The sequence below is a fragment of the Anthonomus grandis genome, chromosome 4 (genome assembly GCF_022605725.1).
Source record: "Anthonomus grandis grandis chromosome 4, icAntGran1.3, whole genome shotgun sequence".
NCBI lineage: Eukaryota > Metazoa > Arthropoda > Insecta > Coleoptera > Curculionidae > Anthonomus > Anthonomus grandis.
Window position 1 is genome coordinate 7,887,143 of NC_065549.1, and position 23,817 is coordinate 7,910,959.

Sequence of the window (23,817 nt, forward strand, 5' to 3'; positions counted from 1 at the left end):
ACACAAAATCACACGGTGTCTTAGCCAAGTTTTCCCAGTTTAAAACTGAGACAGTCCTTTAATTGTCATTACATCACGTAAGCCGCAATATATGACTCTGGCATATGGTTCACTTGTTTAAGGAATCTCATACGGGAAAAATAATGCGTCTGGATCGCGAAGTGTAGTTGGCATCGTGATGTAACTGAGGCGTGTTCCTTACATGACGTGATCTATCGCTTTCGAAGGTGTCCGATGCCAGATTATTTTTGGGCGAAAACTCGTCTCTAATTGAAATATTTAGTTTATTATTAGGATTATATGGATTAAATTTAACAACTACTTTCTTCTTATAAATTATAATTTTGCTTTTGTGATATATTTTTTTAAATATTCTCGTAGCTGCCTTCTCAATATCTTGCCACTAGGGTTCTTTGGAATAGAGTCTACAAACACCACGCCCCCGCTTAACCGTTTTTGGGGTGACACCATATCTGTAAATAATTTTTTTTATACTTTGATATATTTGTTACAATATTCTCTATTACCTGCAACATATTTCTTTAATTGTTCAGCAGTAATATCGGCATCCTCTTTTTTAACAACGAAAGCCAATGGTCGTTCTCCCACTCTCTCGTCTGGAAGTCCTACTACTCCCACGTCAATGACTGCTGGATGGTTTAATATTATGGCTTCTAGTTCAGCTGGAGCCACCTGGAAATGGAAGAGTATTCAAAAATTCCTTGTTACCATTAGAATTTTAATTGCACCTGGTAGCCTTTATATTTGATAAGTTCCTTCAAGCGGTCGATAATGTAGAAGTACCTTTCCTCGTCATAATAGCCTAGATCGCCACTTTTAAGCCATCCATCAGGGGTAAAGATTTCTTTAGTGGCTTTTTCGTTTTTGTAGTAACCCATCATCATAGAAGGACCCTAAGATTTAAACTATTGAATTACTCTTAAATAGCTAAATTCAAATGATAATTACGAGGTTAAAGAAGAAATTAAGCAAATCTGAATAATATCATTCTCCATAGAGATATGGGATTTGAAAGAAAGTCTACGTGATAAAATGGAGTTAAGCAATGGAACAAAACAAACTTCTTAAAGAAAAATAAAAAAAAGGTGACGCAAAGGGGTATAAGTTGATGGTCTACGGATTAAAGGAAAGTGAAAGGGATACTTTAATACCTGATATATATAGTTAACTAAATTTATTTTCGCAGAAAGTAGCCCTAAGTTGCCAGTTCAGCGACTTTTGCAACGTTTAGCAAGTAACAAAACCGATTAGCGAAAATATCACAGTTTACACCTGGACGTAGGTCTCCCCTGCCAGATTCCATGCTTCTTTGTCTTATCCTATCTGATGCCAACTCTCTCTTTAACATTCATTCATTCTGACGTGCGACATATTCAACCCACCTCTATTTTAACTGGGCTATACGTGTTATAATCTTTTCGACTTTAGATGTTTGTCAATTTTGTGTTTGTAATATGGTGCCTAGGACTTAGTCCTAACATCATTCGTTCAATAGCCCATTGCGTTTTTCTAAGTGTATTAGCTTATTTAATGATAAGCGTTGTAGTGTCCGTTCCCTAAGTCATAACGGGGAGTATACATTTTTTCTGATGCAATTTTCAGCTCTTCCAGGATTTGCTGTAATTCACCGATATCCTGACTAATAACAACAACATCACCGGCAAAGAGAATAGATATTTACCGTTAATTCGTATAACCTTTCTGTCCCATTCTACTGTCTTGAAAACGTCTGCTAATGTAAGAATGAACAACTTTGGAGAGAGGATGTCAACCTGCATAACTCCCATTTTTATATTTACTTTTATTAGTTTCTATATCTTTTGCTATTTTTATTATTGATGAATATATTTTTCAATAGATATTTATATCTGAAATTAATTCTCACATTGTTTAATCGGACGCCTTACTATAATCAACGAATGGTGTTCCTTGTATACTTAAGATAAGCCAAGAGAAGTACGAGGAGGGAAGAATCTTGCGAAAGCATTTAAAATAAACCCGAAGGCACAAATCAAAAATAGAGGAAGTTGATAATAGAAGGAAAAAATAGCTAAAGCGTCAAAGATATCAGAAAGAAAGAATCTACTTAGATTTTAAGGAACAAACCCTTAGATTCAAAGGAACAAATACTCTCTGAAGTTTAGTTAGAGAAAGAATTTTAAAAAATAAACGTAACCAGTCTGAATCTGAGACTCAGGAAAGCACAGGACAAAGAAAACTACCTGAAACCAAGCAAGGCACAAAGATTTATACTATAATAAGTATTGTATCTATTACTTTTTTTTACTAATTAAGTTTTATTACATATTTTTTATTAAGTAATTTTTTAGCGTCTTACGTGTGCCTGTTCTTATTGTTCTACTTGTTTTTCGTCTTGTGTCTTGTATTGAATTTTATTTTAATTTTTGTCGTATACAAAGATTTTGGTTTTATATTTTCAACAGCAAAATAAAAGTATACTGTAGTAAAAATTAACAAATATAATTACGAAAATTTTTAATTTTTCTTCCAATTTGAGGTAAATATAAAACAAATAGATACATAACAAATTTTCAGTAATAAAACAATTAAAGAGTTGCTAATAAGTGATTTTATTCGAGCACAGAATGTTCAATAACTGAAACTTCTAAGATTTGGAATCCATTTTTACATCAAATTCCAAACTATCAATTAATCTATTGTAAAGTAAATAAGTACCGTTGTTTACGTAAAAAAATCTTGACAACCAAATTTTAAAAATAATAACATCGGAAATGTTCAAGCAACAAAATGTAAGAATTAAAGCAAACTATTGCAGCATTAATATTGTAGCAACTTATCGTCCACCCTGCACTAGTATCGTCTTATTTAGCAAAAATTTGGCATCATATCTACTTGTGAACTTTGCATCTCTTAAAAAATTTAACTGCTTTTTATACGTAAAATAACAAGACTTTGATAAAAATACTTGACTTAAATTAAATCTTGCAACTATGTTTATGATGTGGAACAATACCTCTGAAAATTTGATATCTTGCCTGCAACAAAAAAATATAAAAGAAAAAAGTATGGCAACAAATGAAACAGAGGTTGATTAACCTTTAACTGCTCGCATTGATGTAAAAAATACACCAAATTGGCGCCAACCGCTGCCGATTTCATACGATCACTTTTTCGGCGTCACCGAGCTAGCTATGCTTCGCTCGATGTGTCTTCCAAATGCAGTGCCAATACGGTTTTGATCGCCTAAGTAGAAGCAAAGTATATAGATTTCAACTGTTAGACTGTGGTAGAAGGTCGAATATCCCGAGAAGTTTGTCGTGGTGTACAGAATACAGCAACGCGAGTAATTATGTAATAATTACTCGCTTATTAATTATGTAATAACGTTAGTAATTATTAAGTACATTAAAATAATATATTTTTTAGTTTTTCAACAAAAAATCGTTTATTTTGAAGTGTGTGCATATGTAAATATTATTAGTAATGGATTTGTTTTGAGTGTGATTAAATAAAAATTTAAATAAGTTAAAAGATAGGTATGTAGTTTGAAAGTAAAAATCTAAGTGGGAGTACAAGATTACCTCCGTTGGTGCCACGAAGGTACCATATGTATATTTAATTTATATATTTTTTATTTTCAGGCATCGAATAAAGTTAAAAAATCCGGAAACCTTAACCCAAAATGAATTGGAAGCTGTGGCCCAGGTTATATGTGATACGGATTCCGAAGAAGAAATTGGCAGGGAAGGTGACATATCTGATGAAAATGAAGATATAGAGGAAGATAAACACAATTTACGAACAAGAAATAAGCGAGCAAGATGAAGTGGAAGATGATCAAAGTTCAGGTTCCGAAGATGTTCCTCTATCCGTGTTAGTGGCCAATAGAGAAGGTCAGTATGTTGGCAAGGATAAAACAACTATTTCGTATAAAATTTACCCTATGTGTAAATCTACTAAACCCAAAAACAAAAATATAATAAAAATACTACCAGGGCCAAAGCAATGCGCCCGTGACATAACTGATGAGATGAGTGCTTTCTCAAAAATTGTTGATGATAAAATGATTGAACATATCATTCTGTATACTAATTTGGAAATTTCAAAAGTTCGGGCAAATTTTAATCGAGAAAGAGACGCAAAGGACGTTACAAAAACGGAAATGCTTGCTTTTATCGGGCTATTGTTTTTATCTGGATGTAAGAAGCAAAATCACACCAATTTTTTCGAACTATGGACGAAAGACGGAACCGGATCAGAAATATTTCGAGCTTGCATTAATTATCAAAGATTTCTTTTTTTGCTTGCAAGTATTAGATTTGATGACAAAGGAACAAGGAACGAAAGAAAAAAAACCGATAAGCTGACCCCAGTGCGATTTATTTTGGACAAATTTGTTTATAATTCAGGAAAAAACTACTGTCTTGGTGAATTTATGACCATAGATAAAATTTTGATTGCATTTAGAGGAAGGTGCAGCTTTGTCCAGTACATACCCAACAAACTTGCCAAATATGGGTTGAAGATGTTTGTGCTTTGTGATGCTAAAACATTTTATGTCAGTAAATTAAAGCTTTACTGTGGAAAACAACCAGACGGTCAATACAATCAATTAAACTCGCCAACTGCCATAGTTCACCGATTGTTGGAAGAACAGAAAGGAAGTAACCGGAATTTAACTCGCGACAATTGGTACTCAAGTTACCCTTTGGCACTGGAGCTGTTACAAGATAAAATTACATTTATCGGGACTCTAAAAAATAAACGGGAGCTGCCAATAGAGTTTTTGCCAAATAAAAATAGATTGGTTGGGTCATCCATTTTCGGATTTCAAAAGGATGTAACCATAGTTTCAAGTGTCCAAAAAAAAATGCGTTGTTTTGATTTCTACTATGCACAACGACTCTTCCATTGACCCAGATACCAACAACCCTGAAATTAAATTGGATTATAATATCACAAAGGGGGCTGTGGACACAGTGGACAAAATGTGCAATACGTTTTCTGTTGGAAGAAGAACAAGGAGATGGCCATTGGCTTTTTTCTTTCAGTTACTAAATATAGCAGGAATCAATAGCCAAATTTTATATAACGCCACTCATCCTTATTCTCCTCACAAATACAGAAGACTTTTCCTAAAATCGCTTTCTCTGTCATTGATGAGACCTCATTTGTCTGAAAGATCTGCAATATCTACTTTACCTATAGATATCAGACATTTTCTATCTAGGTATAGAAAAGCTCAAGTAAACGACGCAGAGGAAGAGCCACCCAGAAAAATCAGAGGAAGATGCTTCATCTGCGGCAGAAAAAAGAATAGAGTTACTACAATTACATGCAATACTTGTCATCAATTAGTGTGTAAAGAACACAGTGATAACGTAATTACATGCCATAAATGTAAGGAAGGCGGATCTGGCAGTGAATAGATAACTTTTTGTGTAATATTATTTCTGTTCATAATCATTAATTTTTTGCCAAAAATATGCACTTAAATTGAGCAATTATCTATTACACGTATATTTATAATTCATAGAGTAAATAAAATAAAACAAAAACAAATTTAGACCATAAAATGCAATGGTATACAAAGTACACCGCGAGAGTAGTAGCGTGAAAAACAAAGTGCGCGAGTAGTTAAAGGTTAAACAATAATTACACTAAAGGCCAGACAATTTACGAAGTGAAATATTAGAGGGTAGTGAACAAACTTTATTTATTAGTTTCCTTTAATAAATAAATATTTAGAAATTGTTTAACTACCAAAAGTCTTAAAAAAACCGGAGTTAAACCATTTTACAAATAAATATCATAACAAATTATAAATAATAAAATCCCTTTCGCTTAGAGAGAGTGCGACGATCCAAGGATGCTTTGGCCAATCTAGTTGACACTATTTGCTCAAATAAAGATCTAGTGGAAAAATAATACATGTATCCTTAATTTTGATCAAAGCTTTCAAAAAATCAAGAAATCTTTAAAAATAATGGTATTCGGAGGCTCTCACTTAAGCTACTTGACAGCTTCATGTTATAAACAACGCACTGTGTAGAAATCGAAAACGATCAAGGTACAAAAGAGAAAGGGAGGTTTTCTAATAATAACGAAATAATATTTTTTATCCAGCCTCATTTTAAACTGATCAGATGTGACACCAGTTTTTAAAAAAAAATTAAAAATATGCAATTAAGTTATGCATTGCGAGTTGTTCTCATAAGGCCTAATATCCGAAATTTTAAAGCTTAGAATTCAGAAATCTATGAAATAATGGCTTTAAGATCAGAAATAAAAAAAATGATTTAGGACAAATCGTCTTAATCTAAATAAAACTGAAAATATAATTTTCACATTGAGACACACTGACTCTCCAAGTAATTCTGACAAAATAAAATTTCTAGGAATAATCCTAAATCAAAAATTAACTTTTGAAAAACATAATGTAAATTTTGTTTGGAAAAAGGTGGCGCCTAGTGTATTTCTTTTAAGACATTAAGCTCAAAGAGTTGAGCAAAGGATTTTATAGGTATCCTACGATTCTCTTGTGCATTCAGCTTGTATATATGGTTTACTTGTGTGGGCCAATTTACACATCTGGCAAGACTGTTTCATTTGCAGAAAAGAAGTCATCGCTGAAGTTACCTACAGAAGCAATGGAAAACCTTTGCTTTGAGATATTCACCATTCTTTCACAGTATATATAGGAATCACTTCTGTATGCTTTAAAAAATAAGAAACTGGACATAGGACTGTTGAGGAGACCCATGATCACCTCACTAGAGGAGAAACTCACTATGCACACAAATAGATTACTCTGAGAAAATCGTAAATTATCACTCAATTGGTTTAAAAGGCTGTTGTGAACAGATTTTTATTCGTCAATTATTTTTATAGTGTATCAGAATTGTCAGCTTGTGTTGCTGTTTTAAATTATTTCAAATTCTAATGTATTTTTTTAATTATATGCCTGTTGTGTGTTTAAAATAAAATTTCAATCTGTGTCTTTTATTATCTTATATGTATTTAGTCCTATACCTATGCAAGATATATGTGATATCCTCTATTGACTATTGCAAGATCTGGAAGAACTCAATCAAGTTTATTCAACATTTTAAAATAACTACTAAAATTTAAGTCACAGTAAGTCACAGAAAATTTTAAGTCAACTAACTTTTTAAGTTTAGCAAAGTTATGTAACTTTTTTAAATCTCAATAGCCAAATAAATAAAAATTAAACTAAATAAAATCTTCAAATAACTGTTAAATAACTAACATTTAATTAAAATAATTTTTTTATAACTTTTATTTTTTGATTTTATTTTGTTTGGGGTTTTTTTAATTGAAATAGTAAATCAAGTATAAAATTGAAATATTTCCTAAATAATTAAAATTTCTCTCTACAATTAACCAATTTCTTTAAATTTTAAAAGGTTAATATATTTTTTTAATTCCTGGCAAACTGTCCAGCTTATTACCCAGTTGGCTAATAAATAATGAAAAATTTAAATAAAATATTTAAAATTAAAGCTAAAGGACTCGTTATAATTGATTTTTGTAGATTCTGATGTGCTTATTTAGATTTTTTTACTTTTCAAGACCCAGCGAGTGAATGAATAACAAAAAGTTCAAATCCAACTATCAAATAAATGTGTGAATTTTTTGTTACCTTCCAGCAAAGTTCTCCGACTTGGTTGGGTCCTAACGAGCGTCCAGTTTCTGGATCTCGCACTTTACAAGAGATGAACGACATCACTTTTCCACACGATCCCCGTTTTGCTTCATTTCGACCCACCAGGGTTACAGACAATGTGGTTTCGGTTAGGCCATAAGCTTGACGTACCGCGTCACACTTAAGTCTTAAAATTAATTTAAAATAAAATTACACAGTAATAACAAACCCCACTTACCTTTGTTTGACCTCCTCTTCAGTATTGGCACTCAAAGGTGCTGCCCCACAATATACGTCGGTGATGCTGCTCAAATCGTACCTCAGTACTTTCGGTGATTTAGCAAGGAAGACTGCCAAAGGAGGAGCTAGTGTTAAATTTTTTATTTTGTAATCTTGAATAGATCTTAGGAAAACATCCTCGTCAAAGTGTTTGAGGCATATGACAGTTTGACCATTTAGCAAAGCAGAGAAGGTTGTTAGGAGACCAAAAGCGTGAAAAAATGGCATAAGACCAAGGACATTTTGGTAGGTCGATGGAACGTATTGAGGGTCCCTAAAAGGCAGTATTTGAGGTCATACAGGGTGATTGATGATCGATGTTAGACGTATATGTAGGGTTTATCTGTAGGGTTTTCGAGCAAAAAAAATTGCGTAGAAGGAATAACTAATTGTTTATTTTTCAGCTATATAAGTTTCTAAAAAGCTCAAATTTTAAACACCACTTTTAGAGATCATCTTGATTAACTTTCCATGGCCTGATTTAATCAGCATTATACAGAGTCGTCGAAAATTAAATTAAAATTTTTCATTTACTAAAATGGCAAAAAGTCAATTTTTTTAAATGGAAATTCAATTTTAATTAACACACTATATTCTATTTTATTTTCTAACACATTGTACCTAAATTTACAACCAATGGATTAAAAAAGCTTATTTATATTACAAAATTCATCGCTAGTTATACAGTATTAGCCATAATGGTTGGAAATTTTCAATTTTGTAATTATTACTAATATTGTAAATGTATTTTACATAACTATGCATTTTAAAAAATAGCACATTAATAAATAAAGAAAATACCACAGAACATATTTTTGGCTTATATTTGTTTGCACAATAAGAAAGATTTTCAATTTATGTCCTGGTCAAAATGCCTGGAACTGTCTATTTAAACTTATAAATATGTATTTTTATATGCGGTTTTTGAATAAGCAGTGTTTAGGTCGGTTAAATTTATAACGATTAGAGATATATTTAATATATTTATAGCAAAAGGAAAATCATATTCTAGCGATATTCGCCAAAGAATTATAGACTTTTACAAACAGGGTATTAAGCATTTGTAAAAAAATCCTAACACAGGTACTTAGTGAAATTGTTTCAGGAATATGTGTACAAATTTTCAGAATTTTGTTGCCATTGATTTTTGAGTCATAGGTATTTTGTGATTTTTTTTGAGAAAAAATCGACATTTCCAAAAATTTTTTTTTTTTCAAAATTCTGTCCACTTTTTTAAAAGCGTTAAAATAAATATTCAGTCAAATTATTCCGGTAATATGTATAGAAATTTTCAAAATTTTATTTTTGCTGTTTTTCCAAATATTAGCATTTGTGAAATTTTTGAAAAAAATCGATCTTTCCAATAAATGTTTTTTTTTTTAATTCTGTAAATTTTTTGGAGAACACTGAACTAGATATCCAGTTAAATTATTCTAGGAATATGTACAAAAATTTTCAAAGTATTATTTCTACTGGTTTTTGCGATATCGGCATTTTCTGAACTGTTGAGAAGAAAATGGACCTTAGGAAATTTTTTTTTCTCAAAATCCTTTTGAAAAATATCAAATTGTGTCTGGAATATATATAAAAGTTTTCAGAATTTTGGTTTTTGAGTTAGACATTTTGAAAATTTTTGAAAAAAAATTGAGCTTTTAAAAAAAATTTTTTTTTCAAAACCTTGACAATCTTTTATTATTTTATTACTGAAATATTGTATCCAGTCAAATAATCCCAAGAATATTCAGAATAATAATTCAGAATTTAATTTTTATTACTTTTTATATTTTGAAAAAAAAAGAAACTTTCTAGAAATTTTTTTTTGATAGCAAAGTAATTTACAAAATAAAAATGTTCAAAATTATCAAATTTCACGAAAATAATTATTTATTTCTAAAAGGCTGCGATTAAGGTATAGAAATATGCTATATTAAGTTAAAGGTATTTTAACTGTCCATTAGACTATAATACAAAGTACAGGGTGATTTTCAACCTATGCGCATAAACTTGGGAAATGATAGCTGATGAGTAATAATGAGAAAAAAATGTAGTAAAATATTTTTAGTTTTGGAGATATCCATAGTTTTTTAAATAAAAAACGTGTATTTTTTAACGTGTTTAATTTAAACGAATTTAAAGCAACTGTTCGAAGTTGTTTCCATTATTTTCGATACAGACTTGAGCTCGTCGAATCCATGAAGACGTACATGCACGGGCCAAACCAGGCTGTAGGCAAATTGCGTCACTGGCAGCGTTTATGCGATGTCGTAGCTTTTGCTCAGTATTAACTTCGTTTACATACACCATTGTTTTCATATGACCCCACAAACAAAAGTCTAATGGATTAAGGTCAGGCGAGCGAGGGGGCCACCCAACTGAATCATCACGGCCTATCCATCGTCCGAGAAACACACGATCTAAATGTTGTCGCACTGGTCGTGAAAAATGTGGTGGAGCACCATCATGAAGAAACCACATGTTCTGCCTAACGTTGAGATTCACATTTTCAAGGAGCACTGGTAAATTGTTGCGCAAAAATTCTAAATACCGAGCACCAGTCAAACGATTTTCCAGAATAAAAGGTCCAATAAGTATCCCGTTCAGAATTCCAGCCCATACATTTATAGAAAAACGTTGTTCAAAGTATGTTCTCCGTGTAATATGCGGATTTTCCAAAGCCCAGTAATGAGTGTTATGAAAGTTGAAAATTCCATTGCGCCTAAAATTTGCCTCATCCGTAACTAAAATGTTCATGGTAAAGTTTGGGCTTAACTGCTGGTGATGTAACAACCACTCATAAAAGGGTACTCGAAGCGGCAAATTTCTTGGGCTTGTACCCTCTACACATAAAACGGGTACAGCAACTCGTGTCTTAAATTTTGCCAACTTGTAGATTGCGATATTCTAAATCGTGCTGCAATTGTCCTAGTGCTAATTCCAGGTTGTTCTTCGATAACTTCTAAAATATCCTCCTTCAGATTTAGAATGTGTCTAGGTCTAATAGCTCCTCCATCTTGTCCAGGCCGCAGCCGCAAATTGCCAGTTTCTCTACCCCGCTGAATAACACGTAAGAAAGCCCCACGTCTCGGGTGATATCTTCGGGGAAATCTTTGGGCATACAGATCAGCTGCTGCCACTGCATTCTGATGCGTTTCTCCGTAAACCAAAACCATGTCGACAAGTTCTTCGTTTGTAAAAATGTGCGCCATTACATTTGACGCTTTTATTTTGTTCGTGTGTAAATAACGATCGAAAGCGATCACAACCACCAACAAACTAAGTACTGCTAAAGATTCCAAACAACAAATTCCAAACATTATGACTTGTTTACTATCAGTTATTAATAAACAAAATAAGTTCATCTGATACACGTTCTGTTGACATTTGTTTAACTTTATTTCGGAAATAATAAATTATTTTTTTCTCATTATTACTCATTATTGATCTTCATCTACCATTTCCCAAGTTTATGCGCATAGGTTGAAAATCACCCTGTATATGGAGTTCTATTAAAAAAAAAAACATTTCACCATTTTAGTAAATGAAAGATTTTACCTTAATTTTCAACGACCCTGTTTAATGCTGATCGAATGAGGCTACAGCAAATTAATTAAGATAGTCTCTTAAAGTGATATTTAAAATTTGACCTTAGGAACTTAAATAGCTGAGAGGTAAACAATTAGTGATCCCTTAGTTTTTAGCAAAAAACGCACATTTTTTTTGTTAAAAAATATAAAAAGTATAAAACCGCTAAAGATAGGTATAGAGAAGTATGATTAAAAAAAAAACACGGAATCAAAATATCTAAAAATACATAGGGTGTTCGACTTAAAAAATCAAAGGCCTTTCAATTTTTCTATATAAGCGGCAACGCTGCAGTGTTGAAAATATGTTACGAAATGTTCAAAAAAATGCTACGTTCTGTTTTCTATATACGGCTAACGTACCATCGGTCGTCAATCACCCTGTATATAAGATATTCTATGTAAATCTTTACCTGCTATGAGATATTCGTACAGATAAATTTAAATGTGACAGAGCCACCCCTTTAGGTAATCCAGTGGTACCAGACGAGCACAATATTAAAGCTGCCGTCTTATCACTTTTTCCCTGGTAAACCTCAAAAGTCTCCATTCTGGCATTTGCTCCCTTTAAGGCACGAGACACAAATTCCTTTAAAGTTTCCACATCTTCCCTAAATTCCTCAGAAACATTTGAACTCTTAAACGAATTAATTACTTGAGAATCTCAAATTTAATCCCTTAGTAAAATTTACCAACGACACAATTCTTTCAATAAATCCCACTGACTTCTTAAGTTCCACATATTTAGGCAGCACCTCTTCGGAACAAAATATCACTTTGGCACACCCGATTCGTATTACGTGATTTAGCTCGTAAGGGGTGTAAGTGTGATTTAGTGGTGCCATAATTGTTCCATTGAAGAACGATGCCAGAATAGGCACGAAAAAATCCAAAGAATTCGAGCTGCTAATTGATAAAACGGTACTTTGGCCGTAGTACCCGTGAAACTTAAGGGCCGTGGCTAAATTTATGGCGTTTTGCAAGAGCTGGCTCGATAACAATTTTTCCCCAGTAAATGCATCTATCTATAAAAAAAAGGGTTTCTTTTATTTAATTAAAATGAGATTTTTACTTACCATAGCTAGTCTGCCTTGTGGCAACGATTGTAGGGTTTTTAAAATTTCATTTCCAACCGTTTGTAGACCTAATGGTACCGCAGGTTCTGGACCATGGATTACGTAACTGTTATCTTCCTTAATGTGTGACATCCTAACAAATAAATGTAGAATTTATTTAAGCAAATGAACAACTCGTTTTAGCCTTTAAAAATGTTGTTCAGTAATGCAATATTATTAGTTTACTGTTATATATGTGTTATCTTTGATATACTTATGCTACGTCATAAGTAAAGTTTATTTAAATTATAAGATACGGAGGGTATTTGATAATATTACATGTTTATGTATGGATTATTTCTAAAAATATCTAATAAGTGTATGAAAAATTAATTTGATTTATCTGGAAATTGTGGAAATGTGTGGCCCTTTTTTAAGATATTAAAGACTAAGATAGAGATACTAAAATGTGCATTTAATTTCCCTTCTACTATCTGGATTATCTAAAAACTGTGTTTTCCTGTATAATTTGCTCAATTACACAGATGATATACGGCATTTTTGATCAGTCCGTAAGATAGACTGAGAGGGGGATATAAAAATCATAGTTATTTTTTGTTGGCTTTTTTTAAACATGACAATATCATTTCTATGTTACTTTTTGGATTTTCCAGTGCAGTTCGCACAACTATATGTGGAAAGATTTTTTACCAATTTTCTAGTAATTTTTTAATTTTTTCAGGCACTTACTTGCTTGACATCATTGCACTACCTGGAAAAAACAATTGGCAGTTAAATATTTTACCATTGGTTGTAATAATTTACAAAAAAAATTTTCATTTTTCCAGGCAGTTAACTGTTTTTTTGTCTGTTTTCCACTACCTGGAAAAAATATTTAGCACTAAATCAGTTAAGTAGCCATAAGCCGAAGTCACTGAACTAGTAAAAGAAGAACAGACTGAAATACCCCATAAAGAAACTTAAAAAAAAACAGAGACAACTGAGTAATATGGATCTGATAAGATAAAACTCTTAAAAGAGGAACAGATAACAAACTACTGAAAGAGTTTTATTAGAAAAGGAATCTGAAGAATAGAGGATCATTTAAAAAAATATCCAGTAACGCTTAATGAAAAAGAAGTAATGCACAAAGAAAAAGAGAAACATAAGAATTAAACATGTTTTGAATACTTACCATTACTGAATACTGCCATTTGTTGGATTCTTGTGGCAACATTTATTCTAGTAGCTGGACGGGTGCTAATTTTCAGAAATAATTTTTTAATTTTTCCAGGCAGTTGACTGACTTTTTGTTGATTTTCTATTGCCTGGAGAAAAGCAGTTGGCTATCCACCTGCTTGGCATCACAAAAATAACACACTATTGGTTAAAGACTCTTAGCTAGAAAAGTGATAATTCCGAAAAGGAATTTTGGTTTGTTTTCCACTGCCTGAAAAAAAACAGTTATTTAGCACTGAACCAGTTAAACCGCCATAAACCGAAGTCACTGAACCAGTTAAAAAAGAACACATTAAATTTCCGCATAAAGAAACTCTTGAAAAAGAAAAAGACAACTGAAGAATATGGATCTGACAAGTCTAGTGCGACACCAGTTGTTTCTGAATAAGAAAAAATAACAACTGCAGTAGAGGTTATCTCTTTATTCCGAAGAATATCCAGTAGCGGTTGACTGAGAAGACACCAGTGAAAAAGAAATGCACAGAGAATAAGAAGAGAAAGAGAGGAAGAAGGAGAAAATAGAATGACCATTCTCAGAACTTGTAAAACTACATACCGAAGAGGAACCTCCGTTTACCGAAGCTACTACTTCTTGTGACTGATTTACCAAGCAGAATTCCTGCAAAGGCATAAGAAGAGATAACAGAAAAGCCAATTGTAAAAGCCTAAATGTGATAAAAAAGGTTGAGAAAGAACCCCATATAAGTTAGCTGTACTTCTACAAGTTAAAGAAAAGGCCAAAGAACCTGCTAAAGTCAGAATTGCACCAACAGGACAATCAAATACTAAACACGTAACAGAATCTAAGAGTGTCATTAAAGAGTTATGCTTGGTATCATAAGGAAACCATAGAAAACTAAATATATTTTGAATATTTTGCCATTTGTGGGCGACTCTTGCCACAATTTGTTCTTGTAAAGGTGATAATTTTTAAATTCTCGTATCTTATAATTTTTTAATTTTTATAGGCAGTTGCATAGATTTTTTGCCTATTTTTCACTGCCTGGATAAAACAATTATTTAGCACTGAACCAGTTATAATTCATGCGACACCAATAGTTTCTGAAAAAGAAAAAGACGAAACTCCTGAAAAGAAACAAATATCAAAAAGGAATCTGAAAAACCAGCAACAAAGAATCATTTAGAAGAATATCCAGTACCACATTACACAAAAAAAAAAGAAATATACAAAGCAGAAGAAAAGAAAGAGTCTCTGACTCTGTGAAGTCACTTTTGAACAGAAATCTCTGGTTACTAAAGGTACAACTGAAAAGAAAATATCTGAAAATAAAACATCTGTTTACTATTTACCAAACAGAGTTCCTGAAGAGGCACAAGCAAGAAGAAATAACAAAAAGCCAATAGTACCCTCTAAGTGCAATGAAGAAGGATGTGAAAAAACCCCAATTGAACCAATTGTACTGCTAGAAGTTGAAGAAGAGGCCCCAGAACCTGCTGTTCTACTCAAATTATCATATCTTTTACTCAAGCTAGAATTGCACCAATAGAACAATCATGTTATAAGAAAATGTACCCGAATCTGAGAGCCATGCTTGATGTCACAAGTAAGATGTCACAAAAAAGTTTAAGATTTTTTAAATATTTTACCATTCGTTGGAAACATTTGTTTATTGTAATTTTTTTAGGAATTTAAAATTTTTTGTTTCTTTTGCTTTCTCTTAAAAAAAACAATTATTTAGCACTAAACCAGTTCGATTTATGGCAGTTTGCCATAAATCGAACTGAACTGAACTAGTTAAAAAAGAATACACTGAATTATCCCATAAAGACACTGTTAAAAAAGAAACAAACAACTTTACTGACTATATATCTGACCTGTCTAGTGCGACATCAGTTGTATCTGCAAAAGAAGAAGCTAAAACTCCTGAAGGAAACATAATTCACTAAAGTAGTCTTATCTGAGAAAAAATTTGAAAAACCAAAAGAATCAGCAACAGAAGATTATTCGGATGAATTTTCAGAAATGCACAAAGAAAAAGAAAATATTGAAGAAGTAGGAGAAAATAGAATCTTAGAAACAGTCAAATCACATACTAATCAATTAAAAATTCCAAATGCGAATCAACATTCCTGAAGAGGCAGACATTATGAAATAGGCCAATTGTAGTTCTCAATCTGTAAGTACGATAAAGAAGGATGCAAAAGAACCCTAATTGAATCAACTGTACTACCAGAAGTTGCAGAAAAGTACCTGCTGTTGAAACGCTTTCACTCAAGTTACTGATCAAGTACCAGAATATAAGAGCGTCGCTAAAGAGCCATGTTTACTATCAGAAGTGAACTACAAAAAATTTAAGATTTTTTGAATATTTTGCCATTAGTTGGAGACTTTTGCCAAAATTTGTTTGAGTAGATGTGGCAATTTCCAGAAGTAATTTTTTTTCAATTTTTTCAGGTAAACTAAACGATTTTTTGTTTATTTTCTACTGCCTTGAAGAAACAATTGATTATTCATCTGTTTGGCATTAGAAGTAAACCACGAAAAATTGAAGATTTTTAAATATTTTACCATTTTTTGGAGACTCTTGCCTTTATGTTCCAGTAGTTGAAAAAGTGATAATTTTTAAAAATAATGTTTTAATTACTTCAGCTAGTTGAACAATTTCCTATTTATTTTCCACTGCCTGGAAGAACTAACTAACTATTCACCTGTCTGATATTACAAGTTAAGCATCCAATATCTTGGCATTAGTTGGAGGTAGAAGTAGCTGAAGAGATGGAAATTATTCAGTATGATTAACCAGTTTTTTCACAAATTTAAATATTTTTTTTTGTTTTCTGCTATCTTTAAAAAATAACTGACTATTCAACTTGCCTGGCATCTCACGTAACTATGAAAGATTTTTCTGAATATTTTGCCATTTGTTAAATATTTGCCAAAATATATTTTAGTACCTAAGGAGGTCATAATTTCAAGAAATAATTTTTTAATTTTCCCAGACATTGCCATTGATAATTTTATAATTTTCCACTACCTGGAAAAAACAATTAGCTATTCACAATACCAGTAAACAAGAAAAATTAAGAATTTAAAGCAACTTATCAGACTTTAATATTCAGATGCAGTTGACATAATTCTATTATCTCCAGACTCCCTTGTCTAATAAGTACTTATTTATTTTACTATTTTGAGTAGAACTGTATTACAGAATTTACAGTTTTACTATCACATTTTAAAATTAAATTACTAACCTGTTCGTTTTTACCAGTAAAGAAAATGATATTTTTTACACGCGATAGCAGTTCAGCGCAATTCGTAATCTGTAAGGTCTACTACCTTCCTTATAAAAAATTGCTAAAAGGCTTACCATTTATTGAGTAATATAGTAAGAATAATTGAAAATACATTGGTATTAGGTTAGTTCATCAATGCATTTTTATATTCAAATATAATATTGCTTTGAATTATCCAGTAAAAATAATAAAAGTCTCTTATTGGGTTGTTGGTTTTTTGCCGACCCAATATGGTTGGAAAATAAAATCTACTGAATATTACAGTATAAGGATAAACATTTTTTTTAAAGTTAAATAAATGACCAAAGAGTTTAAATTTTATGCCAAAATTTCTACAGGATACCCTTTTTTGATTGCAATAAAATGGAACACTTTTTGTACTGCAATTAATTATTTTCATAATATTTTTTAATTAAATATCAAAATCTTTATTTTTTCAATAATCACAGAATAAAAATTAATACATCTTAATTTTTTTTTTGGTCAAATTAAGTCGTTTGCTAGAAAATTTGAGAAAAACCAAAAACTTTTTTTAAACTTTCTTTTATTTGTATAGAGAAGAGATTTTGCCTTTTTTTACCGTTAGTATTATCCTAAATTAATCAATACATGTCAACCTTTTTTTTTAAGTGTGGCAAAAAATTATTTAATCAGAAATTAATAAAAAAAAATTATTAAGTTGTATGCCCTTTAAAGGTGTATTGTCTGAAATAGTCTGACACCATTTTTCCCTTAAACAGTTTTAAATATTAATACGACAATGGTTATTGACAAAAAAACATCTAATTTCGTAATTAGTAAATATCAATAAATCGTATCCATTTAAGTTATGCAAAAAATTATTAATTTAAAGGAAAGTAAGACCCCAGTATAAATCAAAATAAGATATAAATATTTAAAAATTATAAATTGACTTACTACCATTATAATTTAAATAAAGGATAGCCTGTAATTTACTATAAAAAATAATTTGAAAAAAAAGTTTTGAAAATGTTTTTTAAAGTATAGGTCCGAAATTAAAATTGTATAAATTATCTCTTTTTATGATGTACCATGTTATTTTTAATTAGATATTATATTTTAGGAAAATAACCTAATTTTTTTTCAACTGTGTCAATGAACTTTACACAAAAATGTCTAATTAAGGCCTATAATAAGGCTTATAATAAGTTTTATAGAGATCAAAATATGATATTATCCTACATCACGTACAATTTTTTTCATTATCACACTTGCAATTAAAATGTGTAGCATAATTTAAAGAGTAAATCCTGGACTAGTTAAAAAAGAGAAGAAAAATTAACAGATCTGTAGATAATTTAAAAATATATACTAAACACAACTTATTTAAAACTATTCCTCCCATTATCATAATTTTACTTTTTTAAGTAATTAGTGCCTTATTATTAAGGTTCACTATAAGTCCATAAAATTCATTCGTTGCTGTTCAAACTATTTACCACTTCATAAAAACCAACTAAATATCCTAGGCACATTCTGTTATAATTTACGCTAGTATAATGGTAAATCAAAAATCATTTCAAAACAATTCAACGTTAACTTCTATTATAGTTTAAATATACGATTCACCTAGAAAACAAATAGGGTTAATGAATGGCGGTTTTCATTAAAAATGTTCGTAAAAAAGGCCACGAAACATTTTAATCGTATGCTTTGAACTGGGCCTATTACCGAAATACAATGAGACATACATTATGGAGTGAGTGCTATGGGGCACCCACGCAACAACTTGCGATGTCGCGCTTATAAACTTATTAACATTGTCGTCTGTTAAAGACAAAAAATAATAAACATTATACGGGCAAAAGGCGGATTTCTTTTAAAATTTACATGTATGAATATGAGCGGATATAATCCATATATAATGATAAAGGTTTCCCTTATTTAAAATGCGATATGTACATATGTCGATTTGTTACTTAGTAATACCGCATGTAACTGTATGTTCTTCAACTAATACATTAATAATCAAAGTAAAATTTTATTTGGTATCTGGGTTATTATACTATACTTTCTAGAAAGAAAGACAAATTAATATGTAGGATGGTACAGTGTGGATGATGCAAATGCAGGGTGGTACCATTAGTTTAATCGATCCTTATCGAGAAAAGAAATTCCAATCCCGCAATGATCAGGCAACTTAAAACCAACCAAGTAAGTACGAACATTATATTCTCATTATTGTGACTTGCACGGGCATAATGGCATCGCCCACAAGTCATTGTTGGGCCATTATAAGCTCTCCAGCCTACATATGTATATAAGTATAAACAAACAATCTGTTATGCCCGAGGCAAGGCAGCCGATAAGGTCGTACTGGTAAAAATCAACTTGCTGCTACCGAGAAAATATTACTTGCATAAAAGTAAGTTATGGCCATTGTTCGGTGCGCCCCGGTATTCGGAAAAATTCAACTTGAGGTCCTTCAAGGCTGCGTCTGTCTTTTAATGCGCCCACAATCAATAATATAATGTATTAGATTGCATTGATTGCGTACGTTGTGCAACCGAATACTAGAGATTCTTTTCGTTGGTTTGCATTGTGGAATATATTGACAGTGGCGTGTAAATGAACCTTATTGAGTCCATTGGTTAGGTTAATTAAAACCAACGTCTATATATTTCAACGCTTTATTAAAATAGTCCTAAAAAGATTTTAATGGGTGATTCCTGCTGATGAAAAAATATGAGAAAAAGTTTTTATAAACATAGGTCCGGAAATACACAGTTTTTAAGATACAGGAATGTATTAAGAGGCTAATTTAGCCCTAATTAGATTAAAATTGTAATTAAGGTTCATGGCGTCCCGGAAGACATCTTAGCAAATATTATTGGCAAAAAAATGTATGCCACTGCCTTTTTTCAACTTTAATATTTGTTGTTTGATTGGGCATTTAAAAATACAACTTTTTTGCCCTTTTGTATTTTTTTCATGACAAAAAAAATAAATACCGTTTTTTGCATGCCACTGGACAAAATTGGTTTATTAATTTTTGGTAAAAAATTACAAGTGCCTTGGAAAACAAAAAATCGTTTCTGCATGGAGGTTTGACATTGACAAGCATCAGTTCTCCTAGAAAATAATTATTTACCTAATTTTCTTGGTGAAATTTCTCAAAAAATTTTTTATCTCGGTTTTTGTGATGGAAAATTACAGTTTTGGGGAAATGACAGACATGCATGTAATGTTATGTGTGTGTCGTAGCCAGATTATAAAAGCTGTCGTTTTATAAAACGCCTAGTCGTTTTACCAGTTTACTAGGTTTGCACTGACATTTCTTAAAACCTTGTCCTCCAAATTGCGAAACCTTAGAAATTAGATAGACAAACGGATTAAAGTTAGAATTGCCAACTGGATTTAATTTGTCTCTGGAAAACCATCGATTAAGCCGACCATGCTCTGTACCTATCTGGTATACCCCATTTTGTATATCCAAAATATTTCCTAGTACCCCTTTTGGGTCAAGGGGACCCCTATCAAATTTTGGAACGTCCACAGATATATGCTCCCCCACTTGCAAATCCTGGAATTTTATTTTGGTTATTTGGGCCATTTGGTCAGCTGCACGTTTTTGGCCAATTGTGCATTGTGTTCTTTGTGTTTTTATTAATTTTTCCTTTTCACAAAGATTGCATATCGCTTCGCTTTCATCACAGGATAAGCACAGTTTTCGTTTTGCCCCATTTTCTTTATTGAAAACATTTTCATTTTCGGTTATACAGTTAATAATCGTTGACCCCGAAGTTAACCCATTACCCAAAAAACTTGGAAATAATTAATTAAACTATACTATTATAATTATTATTAATGTGTTATTGTATCATGTTACATACTTACCCTTATAAAACTCTTCTAACTGGGAATAAAAGTAGTTTTATCTACTCCCGCCGAACTTACAAACCAAGAAGAGTTGTAACTATGAACCAAGCAAAACTGAAATTATGGATCAAATTTGAGTAACTGGCCGCTGTTTTTTAAACGATTAAAATGCATCACTCGTCACAATGTCAGAATATCAAACGACGAAATGTCTTTTTAGTGTTTAATAATCGGGCCAAGCAGTCAGCGTAGTTTTATAAAACGCCTCGTCGTTTTATAAAATGGCTAGCCAGATAGGAAAATAATGAGTTGACAATTAATATTTGACAATCTGTCCGCCGTTTATAAAACGACTAGGCGTTTTATAAAACGACAGCTTTTGTAATCCGGCTACGACATATGCACGTGCTTATATTAGTTGTTATGCAGCGAGACGCGTGTATGCAGAAGCGTTTCCCCAATGGCAACTTCCAGATAGAAAAACCTTTGAAAGCGTAGACCGACCAAGATTGCGGGAAGGAGGCAAATTTTCTTATTTATTTTTCGTAATGCTTTTGACAATAAAGTTACTTAGGAAGTTTTGCCATTCCCACTAATGATAGAGGCCGGTCGTGGTCTGTAAGAACGCCTGAGTTTGAGGAGGCAGTTTTACGTGCCGTGGAAGAAAATCCTGGTGTAAGTACCAGGACTATAGCAGCTCGATTAGGAGATTAAAATCATTCGAACAGCACTGCGTGGCAGGTTCTCTCCGAACAACTTTTCTATCCGTATCATATTCAACGTGTGCAGGCATTACTACCAAGAGATTTTCTGCCTCGTTTGCCGTTTTGCCAATGGTATTACGAAAAAGTTAACAATAACAGAAATTTTAATAAAACCATACTTTTTACGGACGAAGCTGGATTTCGGCGTGATGGTATTGTTATTTTTCATAATACTCCTGTATGGAGTGACGAAAATCCCCATGCTTACGTACAATGTCGCCACCAAGAGCAATGTTCTTTAAATGTGTGAATGGGTGTTGTTGGTGACAATTTAATTGGGCCTTTTTTTTTACCCTTAAGATTAAACGGCGAATCTTACTTAGAATTTCTTCAACAAGAATTGCCCGTACTGCTGGAAGAAGCTCTTCTAAATGTATGTAATCAAATAACTTTTATGCACGATGGAGCTCCTCCTCATTTTAGTATAGCGGTTAGAACTCATCTTAATAACACCTTTGGGGAAAATTGGGTTGTAAGAGGTGGACCAATTCAATGGCCACCTCGCTCCCCTGACTTAAATCCAATAGATTTTTATTAATGGGGACACTTAAACCAGACTTAAAAGTCTGGTTTATGCTAGGCCCATACAAACAATAGAAGAATTAAGAGATAAAATTGTAAATGCTTGCGAAGAAGTGAGTAGACCTCGAATTTTAACTCGAGTGCGCCGTTTAATGATTCGTCGAGTGAGAAGGTGTACAGAAATGGATGGTGGACATTTCCAACATTTGTTGTAATTGTTGTTGCAATAAAAAGCTCCTAGAAATGTTTTTAATTTTTTTGTTTTCCAAGACACCTGTGATTTTTGTACCAAAAATTAATAAACCAATTTTGTCCAGTGGCATGCAATAAAACGGTATTTCTTTTTTATTTTCTTGAAAACTGTGCATTTCCGGACCCATGTTTTTACAAACTTTTTCTCATATTTTTTTTACAAGGAATCACCCACTGAAATATGTCCGTCTATTTTTCGAACACCCTATATAAGTAATAGTACATATCTGGTTATTTGAGATAGGGAAGTTCCCGTAAGAAACCACCAACTATTCACTATTGCCTAATGAATTATAAACAATTGAAGATTTTTTGATCATTTAAGCATTTCTGGACCCTGTCAAAATATGTAGTAAAAACGGTGATAATTTCCAAAAGAAATATTTTATTTTTTCGAAGTATCAATTTTTTTCACTAAATCTCCCATCACTTACATCACTAAAACACGGGGTTAAAACGGGATTGGATCAGAACCAAGGGAATAAGAGTACCTTAAAAATTCGGGAAAAGTAATTTTTTGATCTCTTTTTTGAGCCCAAAAGTGAGCCCTAAAATTGTGAGATCTTGGCCAATATGAGAGCTACGACCTTGTAGATAATTTCGTTGGATTCAGAAAAATAAAATTAAGACCAGTCAGAATTTTTCCGATAGTGCCCATAGAAGCCTAGATATCGACCTCCAAGATTTAGAATTTTTAATTTTTCGGGTAGGTATCGAATTTTTTCACCGAAAATTGATTTTTTTCCAATTCGAATTAACTATACCAGTGGCTTGCTCGCATCACCTACATAACAAAAATACCTGGTTATAACGGGATTCGAGCAGAACTAAGAAAATGAGAGCACTTTGAAAATTCGGAAAAAGTAATTTTTTGACCTCGTTTTTGAGACTAAAAATGGGCCCTAAAAATGCAAGATCTTAGCTAGTATGAAAGCCACGATCTTGCAGATGGTCTTGTTAGATTAGGAAAGATGAAACAAAGTCAAAACCGTTAGAATTTTTCTGATAGTGCCTATAGAAGCCGAGATATCGACCTCCAAAATTTGGGATTTTTGATTTTTCGGGTATACCACCCCGTATCGAATTTTTTCACCAAAAATTTACTTTTTTTAAAGTCGTATTAACTATACTAGCGACTTGCTGCTATCACCTGCACCAAAAAAAATACTGGGTTATAATGAAATTCGAGCAGAACTAAGTGAATTAGAGATGCGAGATCTGGGCTAATATGGCAGCTACGACATACCCTCCCGTATCAATTTTTTTCACCAGAAATTGGGATTCTTAAAAAATTGTTTTTATTTTTCCCACGTAATGGTTTGGGACGGTTATTTTTTGGAACCGTTTGCTGATTACTTTCC

General features: G+C 32.1%; 1 protein-coding gene across 1 annotated transcript; it reads right to left on the reverse strand.

Annotated features, from left to right (window-relative positions):
* Nucleotides 1–267: 267 nt before the first annotated feature.
* On the reverse strand, nt 268–12,829 carry LOC126735326 (luciferin 4-monooxygenase-like). The gene is made up of 8 exons (XM_050439280.1): nt 12,606–12,829; nt 12,222–12,554; nt 11,943–12,166; nt 7,908–8,222; nt 7,667–7,856; nt 750–914; nt 528–693; nt 268–473 (listed from the first exon to the last, which is right to left on the reverse strand). Exons 1-8 carry the CDS (start codon nt 12,735–12,737, stop codon nt 337–339), a joined length of 1,662 nt encoding a protein of 553 aa, XP_050295237.1. The 5' UTR covers nt 12,738–12,829; the 3' UTR covers nt 268–336.
* Nucleotides 12,830–23,817: the final 10,988 nt, after the last annotated feature.